The 10,280-nt window shown below is 42.2% G+C and overlaps 1 protein-coding gene across 1 annotated transcript in view; it reads right to left on the bottom strand.

Moving 5' to 3' along the window:
• The window catches only part of CYTH3 (cytohesin 3), a 42,705-nt gene that overhangs the window by 3,984 nt on the left and 28,441 nt on the right, over positions 1–10,280 (bottom strand). The window contains exons 6-12 of the mRNA XM_015877044.2: positions 9,271–9,351; positions 7,251–7,363; positions 6,316–6,464; positions 5,429–5,540; positions 712–788; positions 561–632; positions 278–432 (exon numbers count right to left, since the gene is read on the bottom strand). Of these exons, the coding sequence (XP_015732530.1) occupies positions 278–432; positions 561–632; positions 712–788; positions 5,429–5,540; positions 6,316–6,464; positions 7,251–7,363; positions 9,271–9,351 (759 nt within the window). The remainder of the gene's footprint in view (positions 1–277; positions 433–560; positions 633–711; positions 789–5,428; positions 5,541–6,315; positions 6,465–7,250; positions 7,364–9,270; positions 9,352–10,280) is intronic.

Here is a 10,280-nt window from a genome sequence, read left to right as displayed (position 1 = left end):
TCACCAAACAAAATAAGAACGGACTAAAATTGGGATTAAGGATGGTTCTCCAAAGGCTTTGCATTTGCTTCTAATAATAAGTTAAAAAACAAACATTTTCCTCATTTGAGTCAGGACCTGCTATGGACCTCAGGACCACACAGCCCGACCATCTGCCCCAGAGACCTTGTCCTTAATCCCAGAGGATGCTGCCGAATCAGAGCTCTTCAAACAAGTTACAATGCAGAAAAGGAGCCTACACTTCATTTCTGACAGATATTTTATACTCAAAACTCACTTGATAGACTTAATCCACTCTTCTTTTTCTTCTGGGGTGGGAGCAGATATTCTGTACACTACATGGTTGCCTTCCACCACTCTGCCATCAGCTTCAGTTTTACAGGCTTTAATCACTTGGCCTTTGTGACTGGGGTTGTAGAGCTCAAAGCAGTTCTGGAAGGTAGGAAAAATAGGTTAAACACAAAGCAAAACAAACAGCTGAGAAACAAAATCATCTGCCACAATCCCAGTTCCAAAATGATTTACTAGTTCATTACAAAACGATAACAAGGAAATCTTACTGGCTTTCTTGGGTCTTCAACTTCTCTAATGCTTAGGTTTTCTAATGGAATAATCCCTCTAGGTTCTTTGTCCTAAAAAAGGGAAAGTACAGCGTTATTATTCCTTTCCATACCCAGATGACAAAGGAAGCTCACAGCAGCACATACTCACAGTTGTGTATTCAAAGTAATACAGGCAGTTATCAGTCAAAATAAACCACCTTCGTTTCCATGTTTTTACTCTTCCCCCTATAACCAAAAGATATTGATAAGTTCAACACGTCGCTGTCAAGGCTTCAGCAAGGGATAAGAAAGTCATTTTGTTTTGTTTTCTTTGTTTTTCCAGTATGTATCTTAATCACTTAATTGCAAATGGATCAGGCACAGATGAGCTGAGGTTAGAAACGTATTTCTGTAACTATTGTACAAAGATCCAACTCCTGTGTCAGCACTAACTGTGGTGCTGCTGAGCAGCCACAAAAGCGTTATGGCATCGGGCTGTCAGCTCCCTCAGGTTTCACCCAGACCCAGCGGTGCCAGCTGCCTCCAAAGAGAACACTGCTGTACAGCCCTCAGCAGCACAGAGCAGTGCTGCTATGGGAAAGGAGCAAAGCCAGTAACGGCTCCGACCACAGGGCCCTGCCCACAGCCTGTCACTGCACAAGGGTGGGGGTCTATCAGTAAAATTAAGGACATTTTATCACCTTCCTTGCACTCCACTTGTGACCTTACACGTGATTAGGAACCTCTCTCTAGTTCTGCATTCAGCATCAAGTGCAGCAGGTGCTTATGAACACTCCTGCCTGCGAGCAGAACAAATCTGATAAGTCAGCAACAAGGAAATCCTACACCAAAGTGCTGCTTGGACTCACTGTCAATAATTTATTGTCCTCTTAATGGGGAGAGCCATTGAGAGCCACTGAGCACAGCTGACAGGAGGCACAGCTCCTGCTCCAGTAATGCTGTTATTTCCCTGCATTGGCAGCAGCTGCTGCACTGCTCGCTCTCAGCTGCTGATGTCAGGCTGCACAGATCGGCTCCATTCAGAAACACGTCACTGCCTCAGTCCTTTCATCCCCTGTTCTGCACTTTGCCACCTAAGGACACCTCCACTGCTCCATACGGGACACTGTCAAGAATTGTTTCCAGGAAACATTGCAGTAAATGAAGCATCCCCACGTTGCAGACAGGCAGAGTTCCACCATAGTTCTGACTTCAGGGTTCTGGCACCACCTGTGCATCATCCATTCACCATCAGTCACTCATTGTTCCAGCTGCCTCAAAAATAACGGGTTTCCTATTGAACACCCTCACATAGAATAGTTCTGTGAACACACACAGGGTTCCCAATTGTTTAAAGCCATAAACAAATTTAAGAAACAATTTTTTATCCATCTGCTCTTCCTCAGACAGTGGGAATTCTGTTGCTATGTTCTGCATTTCTGTACTGAAGGTAAAATAACAATTCTAGGGATCCTGTTTTAAATCCATACACAGTATTTGCAGTGCAGTCCAGTCCTGCTGCACGTCGTACCTTCCAGTTGGTTTTATGCCCTGAAGGATAACTCAGTGCCAACAAACACAGCAACGTTCAGAGTGCTCAGAATTGATGCTTCCAGTGCACACACATCTCAAGAAACAATTAATCCGCAAGCAGGTGGTGAAATAAGAGAAGCAAAATAGTGCAAGATGCAAAAGCCGTGACAGAATGGATGGTTGAGTGAACTGGGACAGTGAGGGAGAACTGGTGGCATTTAGTACAACCGCTGTGACAGGTCCTTAAACAAGGCGCTGTAGGAACATTCCAACTGCAGAAATTCCCACCACTGAGAGCTGCTCCCAGTAGCACCAGGTGCTGGTGTAGAACAGGAAGCAACAAACCGCTCCCTGATTCATTTCTGGATCGATGCAGCAGCAGCCAAGTCCAGCAGCCAGTGCAGCCCTTTAACACCACGTTCTTCACCCAGTCCAAGGGTCACTGCAGCATTAACTGCTGCTCCCATCCCCCTCAGCTGCCCAGGTCCTGCAGCCCATGTCAGTGCCGTACCAACAGCGCAGGTGCCCCTTCCACCAAGCAATGAGTTTTACCCTTTCAGAACAAAAGGCACTGCAGCAACACTTTTTTCTTCCAAAATAAGCAACCATCCTCAAATGGGAGCCTATATCCCCACCCCAGCACTTAGCTGCAGCTGTCCAGCAGCACGGAAATACTAACAACCTTGCAAGGCAATCTAATCTGCACTCATCATGTTTGCAGGCATCCCCATATGACATGCATTTAATATGCCTTTACCATGGGCTATAACCAGGAAGCTGGTTGATAAAGCTGTGCTGACCATAACACAGCACGCAGGATTAATGGTAAGAACTACTGATAACAAAAACGTTACTTTTCTTGGCCAAGATTGCTGCAGGCTCATAGAAACAACTGGGCTCAGCACTGCACTCCCTGCCTTGTTCCTGCTTCCAGCCTTTGAAGACTAAAGCCAAAAAGGTCTCGTTTGTCAGAAGAGAACCAAGAAAATCTGCGTATGAATCCATAAACTGACAGAAATGGACAGATATGGAGGATGTACTTCTCAAAGATCCAGCTGATAAATTAAAATGCAACGACATCTTAAATAACAAAATAAAGCAGCATATCATCTCATGGGCAGAAGTCTAAGGGAACTGCAGGTAAAGGCCACAACAAGGCCCAGTGCAGACAATGAGGGATGCAGATCTTCTTTACCTACAAAACCCAACACAGGAATTCTTTGTCCAGCTCTGGGTGACAATACAAACAGCACAGCAAGGCACAAAAACCTCAGAGTCTCATCATCTCCATGGCCCTCCACTGTGCTCTCTCCAGTACTTCATAATGTAGGCTTATTAAGATTAAAACAATCAACAGAAAAGCACAGGCTGAGTCTAGCTCGCTAAGCCCAACAGCCCAGTTTGGTGCTTGGATTGCACTGAGCCACAGCTGAACAGTTCAGAGCAGGAAGCTTCACAACAGCAAGCATTCACATAACACATGAAGCACAGTGCCAGGCTACAGAGCTAGAAAGTCCTTAGGAGAGGCAAACTGTGCAACATGCATAAACTTACGAGTAGTACAGATAGAAATGAGCAGTTTTCATTATATAGATACAGACAGGGGTTCATTCCCAACATCCAGAAAATGCTTTTTTTTTTTCTACTTTGTCTTAAAAGCTTCTTAGCTGAGAGAGCTACTGCCTCATACCGTACCATGGAGAAAACCTGCCAAGTCATCTTTAAAACCGTAGCAGCTCAGACACTGCGTGCCAAGATGAGCAAGGAATCCGCTTTGCTTTTCTTTGTAGTTAGACAAAGAGGAACCCTACAGCACCTGTAGCATCAGGTCAAAACCAGACACTGCAGAGCACACAGATAATCTACAAATAGTTTCTTGTGCATCCTTCCAGCAGTTGTGCAAACATTGGTTTCCAAACACGAGCAGAGAGGCCCCCAGCTCCTTTGCACGACTCTATGAGCACACTGCCCACCTCTCACCCCACGCCTGGATCCCTCTTCACACTAAGAGAATGGGGACTGAAGTGTGAAGTGCCCTCTTTAATAAGCAGTTCAAATGGCCAAAAACTGGGGTGTGTCATCACTGGCTTTGTATAAAAGAGATTTATCACATCGGGCAAAAACAGCAAATGAACAATATCACATTTCACTCTGCTTTATAGGGGAGAAAAATCCCTGAGCACAAGTAAAACTGATGGGATTCATTTGCTTAATGGAGGCTGTAACAGTGCAGTGCCAGGGGCTGCGTATCACTGAAGGGTCCAGTGCCCCTAAATTCACACTAATTTAAGAATATGTTTTTCTTACTCAATAGGACGCTTACGAAAGACAATACACAGAAGAAGAACAGCTTTGCTGTGTGTGTAGTTCCCAATGCAATCAAGGTTTCCCAAAATTCTAACATAAAATTAATAACAAAGATCCAAAGTGATTTTGTTAGAGCACAAAACGTTTTTCTCTCGGTCAGAATTGTTCTTCTAGTTGCATCCTTCAGTGAATGCAGAAAAATCATCTGTTTTCCTGCTTTACGTTCAAACACCTCCTTGAGCAGAGGATGCCTGCACATGAGCCAGACACTCATGCCAGCCTTTGTGGACAGAACAGCACTGATGATACGGTTAGTGACACCGAGTGAAAAAGCAAAGTGATACAATAAATTTAAGAAAAAAAGTAAAAAAAAAAAATATAAAAGAAAACAACAACAACAAAAAAAAACAAAACAGAGGAGGGAAGAGGAAGAAAATAAAAGAATGAGCAACTGAACAAGAGGGGGCTGGAAAGCAATCAGATACGTACCTCCTAATGCGAATAAGCAGAGACAGCCAGTCACAGAACAGAAAGGTGATAGGTCATAGGCCATAAGGAAAACAAGAAGGCACATTTAAACCACTCATTAAAAAATCATACCAAAACCAAACCAAGAGAAACTCACAAATAATATGGAAAAATAAAGACACACAAAAATAACTCTTTGACGAGAAATCCTGGTTTTGCACGCAGAAAACTGAGTCAAAATTTCACTAGTTTTCTGCAGTGACTCCGTGGAGGTTTAGCTGTTATCCATCCATCACGGCACGTGGCAAACACCAGATGGAGTTTCCTTTCTGCTGCTGAGTTTTCAGTTCTCAGATACCAGAAAAAAACTCCTAAGTCTGAAACAAGACGGCTGGTATGTAGAAGTGCAATAAGGAGTAACAACCTTCCCTTGTAAAGGAGTTACTTATTTTGGCTTAAGCGTTTTAAATGTAAATTACAGCACGAACCCCGTTACGTTTATAAGGAAGCAGCAGACACAGAAGGAGCAGACACGCTAACAACCAACAGACAGCAGCGAGATTGCTCCTGTAACTAACCTAATTTCAGCAGCCAGCCCTCCCGGTCAGGGTTGAAGAAGGTGTGTGTGAGGTCATTGCCATCATCCTCTGGGATTTTAAAGGGCTCGTTCTTAATACTTTCATATAAATTCTAGAAGAATAAAAAAAACAGGAAGAAGACCTCATTAGTAACATGTAACAGAAAACACAACCAGAACATCCTACTGCTGCTCAGTTCATTTGTACAGAAAGCAAACGCTGCCAAATAACTCAGGACCATCCATTCCCAATTGCTGTTTAACACACTGAATAAGTTTGTTTTCCAATTACTTTCTGTGTAAACTCTCCCTCCCTTCCCCCAGATTTTGTAAGTACTCCCCATCGAACACACTGTTATCGCAGAATTCCACACTGCAGAAGTTTCAGCTTCTCAAACTGTTCCAATTTTCTGTAATTGTTGCCAAACTAATCTGGGCTCTTAGAAAATACTTCATACCATCACACTGCGTTAGTGAAGTAAACATCTCTGCTGTTAGCTCAGGGCAGAGGAGGAAGCTCCACACGATACATGGAAAGAATAGAAAGGCAGTAACAAAACAATGATGTTTTCATCAATTAATTTTCCTCCTTTCTCTGACTTAAGTAGGAATAATACTTTTCCCATAAGAACACTGGCACAGCACAGTGTGAGAAACATACAGAGGATTTCCTCCAGAATCTCTTCTCAACATTAGACCAACCAAAGTTAGAGACAACTAACCACGAGTATCAGTCAACACTTCTTTCAGTTTCTCAAATGGTTACACGTGGCAGAAAAAGTTCTCGTTACTTCCCTTGAGAAATCAGTCTGAGAACTGTCGTGTACGTTTCTCATTTTCCTATTAAAAAACAAAAAGCAACCCCTGATCTGCACCATTTTCACTCACCCGTAGCAACTCCTCAGGCAGGTCCCCCCCATCGTTGATGCCACGGTTCATGGCGATGAATCGCTCTGCTGTGGGTTTGTCCTTGACGTTGGGGTTGTGCAGGCTGGTGTTCAGCATGATGATAGCGAAGGACAGCACGTAGCACGTATCTGAAATCAGATTTGAAAAATGATTTATTTTTCTATATATGCATTTTCTGTTTACAAACTTGAGTAGATGCTGTAACTGACTTGGTCTGTCAGACACCAATTCAAAGTGTCTCCAAAGTTTTATCACAGACACCCAGAGGAAGAACAGTCTCTTCAAAATAACACTTGAACTGCATGTAAATAAAACTGAAAATAACATTTTATATACAGCAATAATAGCAGAGTGGCACAATCCTGGGCTGCAGCAAACAAGAACAAGCCCAAATGCAGCAGCTGTGGACACATAAACAAAGCAAAACAAACTACTTACCTCTGGAAGAACTCCAAATCTCCAGCAAGATACTCTCACTTCCACTGCAAACCCTTACATTAGGTCTGGGCAGAAGTGGGTCCTGCCTCCACCCCTTCTGCTCCCTCAGCTGCGCTGCATGTACCTGAGCTGCCCTGGGCTGGCCCTGCCTTCATACCAGGTGTCAGTCACTGGTCAGGCCGTGATTTAACTTTTCAGCTACACGCAGCCAAAACAGTCTGGGGACATTTCTAAAGTGTGTCTTATACTCAAATTAGTTTACATAGTAATGGTAGAGTTTAGTAAGTGGAAATGAATACTTGACCATCAGCTTGTGGTTTCCAGATGTGAAATATAGAATCAGATAGCAGCATTTTCTCAGTTCTCAGGAACTGATTATTCCACGTATTATTTTACTTTGGACTTTCAAATTAGCCACTGTTTCCTTGAACCAGATGTGGAAGAACATTAACATTTTAACATCACATATAACTAACCTGTAGACTGAAAGACACCTGGGTTACAAAGGCAATAGCGTGAAGCAAAAGCTTCCATCATACGGTCAATTTTCTGAGCCTCTCCTGGGAGTCTGAAGCTCCACAGAAACTGCCTACAGAAAAGAAGAATCACTGTTAGACTCACGCCAATATTTATATATTAAGCAACTATTGCTAATAATCAGAAACAAAACCCAGCAATGTGGATATAGTGTCCTAGAAATATGTTCTCAATTTCTCACCAAACAAGTCAGGAGCTATCGTAAAGCAACATGCACAGATGGTAACCCAGTAATGCAGCCAGCAGCACTGCATGCTATCAGGCAAGGTAATATGGCAGTTCATGTTCTGAGACTCTCTTTTTTCAGGGCTAGGAAACAATTTTCTGTATGCATCCCATTTTTCCATGAGAATACTAGAGAGGGAACAAAAACAGGTCAATCCTCCCTGGGATCCCTGTCTACTAAAAGCAATAAGCACTCAGTTAGACTTTACTTGCAATGCAGAAAGAAACAGGAGATAAAATATTTCTGGTAGGGAGAAAAGGAAGGAGTACAGCAACACTTGTTACCTTTAAGTGAATTCATCAAACATTAAAAAATGAAAACAACTACAAGAGAAGCAGCAGTGCATGGAGAGAAGTGCTGCCTGTCCAGTGCAAGTTCACCCTGCAAAGATCAGACCCAGATCTCAAGACTCACAGCATCATCTCAGTAATTTTGTGACATATGCAGAAGATCAGCACAAACTGAAATAGTTTTTACTTTCCTAACTTACAGTTTCTCTATATAGGTACACTGGAATGCATACAGGACAGAAGTCTTCACAAATTCACTTTCAGCAAATGGTGAAGCTGAAAACTCCAATTAATTGAATCATTTATCTTTTCCTTTTTAGCAAAACAATCATCTAAACTAAAACAGGATCTAGACCAGCAAAGTTACATGCTCTGCCATGCAAAAAACCTCTATGTTCCCTGTACAGTGGGTGCCAATATAAAAACCACTGGTTCCTGTTCTCATAGGCTTCCATTTTAGGACTTCATATCATACGTCACAGGCCATCCTTAGCTTGTTTAGCTCTATATGCTGTCTTTTACTCACCTCGTACAAGGTTCCAACCCAGATCACGAATTTTGTAAGCTACCAAAATACAAACATTTAATAGTAGCAGCTGCTAAGGCAGAATAAAATCAAGCCTAAAGTTAAACCAAGTCAAAGAGAGAGGGATATGAAGCCTTCCAGACAATCTGCATCAGCCAGAGCCTCAGCTCACGCCTCAGGCAGCTCAGGCCAACATCACCACATCACTCAACCATAGCAAAGCTGTTCTGACTGCACATCACAAGGTGCTGCACCAGAAACAAAGAGCATATGAACATTTCTATTTCTCTGTTGTCAGGGGTGGTCACTTGAAGCAACGAGACTGGCAGAAGTGTCTATTTCACCTTAATTTCCTGGATTAATAGTGGATTTCCACAAGCAACACTGTATGCTTCACAAGGTAACTCCATGCCACCGCCTCAGAGAAATTGAGTTCACACACCAAAGGAAAAAAATATATTATACTATTTTTTTATTATTATTTTCTTTACATGACAGTTGGGTAAATATGGATGAAGTAGGAAGAAACTGCTTGTACCAAAGCCCACCTCTGTGCTATTGCACACAAACACTAATTCTGGCCTGCAGGGCTCTCCCATCCACCCATGGGAATAAGTGGGAGAAAAGGAGAAAGAAGAAGGCAGCAAAGAAAATGACCTGTTTGTCTGGGGCTTTGTTTTTAACTCATCTCTGTGCAGAGATATAAAACCGGTCTCCAAATATTCGCATTTGGCAGAGACACCAAAAATCACAGCTACAAACAACTGCAAGTGCTGAAACAGAACCGCCTCTGCTAACCTGCCTAGTGAGCTACAGAGTCACGCTGAGTGTGACATCAGCTTTCTGACAAGTAGATCAACACAGCGACTGCTACCAACACGCAATTCAATACAGGAAGAGAAACAGAATTTACTCACCGTAAGGCTTGTACGAGATTGAGATCAGCAAACTCATGGAGTTCAACAAAAGCCTGAAGAACTTTAATATTAAATTCATCTCTGTGAAAGGAAAGAATGGAAATAAACAATTACAATGCTGAACTTCAAAGCCTTAGTTACTTCTCATAGAATAAGCAAACAAACAGATGATTAGACCAGGAATTGTTACCATGTTCAATTTTAATTGGTAGCGTTTTGCCCATTTCTGCTGGCATTAAAAAGTTGAACTATCAAGAGCCAATACACCTGAATAGATTTTATCACTGCTCTTTTAAATGCCCTGTAAGTGGCCTGTCTGTCTTTGCTTGCTATTTGTCCTTATTGCACCTGCCTTCACAGGGGAAAATATTCAAAAGATCTATTTAGTACAATAATTGTGATCTATTTAGTACAGCAATTGTGTCAAGAACACTTTAAAACAACAGCTAAGGTAGGATCCATTTCTTTAGCCATACAAATAAGCTATATACCTCAAGTGCTTGTAAGAACAGCTCCGTCAAAGAAGTGCTTAATATGGACCACCTTCTTATTCCAGTCTCAAAAATCGTTACAATGGAAGTTTAGTAACAGCTTCTGACTTGGCCTGTTCCAGCTATCTTTGACATCATTATGCAAAGCATGAGCCCAAGTATGCTTTAATACAAGGTTATTTGAATGCAAAAGTTATACTTAAAGGCTGATGAACACAGAATGATTTGAATGCAGATAGAATTTAGTCTACACCACCACTACATTCATATGCCAGAAGCAGAAAGGTTTGTAATCCTCAGGGTGTGCTTTAAATACATAATCAAGGTAGAATGTTGCATATCAGCCTCCACCCAAAAATAGAAAGGTGTGCATTCACCAGGAATTATCTGTTGCGTTACTGACTCAATGCTTGTAGCTCATCTGTAACTCACAAGCAAATACTTGAAAGCAAACCATTCATTAAATTGTTTCCAACATTAAGTTGTTTCACAGAACCACAGAGCAGCTCCATCAAGCAA

This window comes from Coturnix japonica, chromosome 14 (assembly GCF_001577835.2).
Source record: "Coturnix japonica isolate 7356 chromosome 14, Coturnix japonica 2.1, whole genome shotgun sequence".
NCBI lineage: Eukaryota > Metazoa > Chordata > Aves > Galliformes > Phasianidae > Coturnix > Coturnix japonica.
This window is presented reverse-complemented; position numbering and strand designations above follow the sequence as displayed.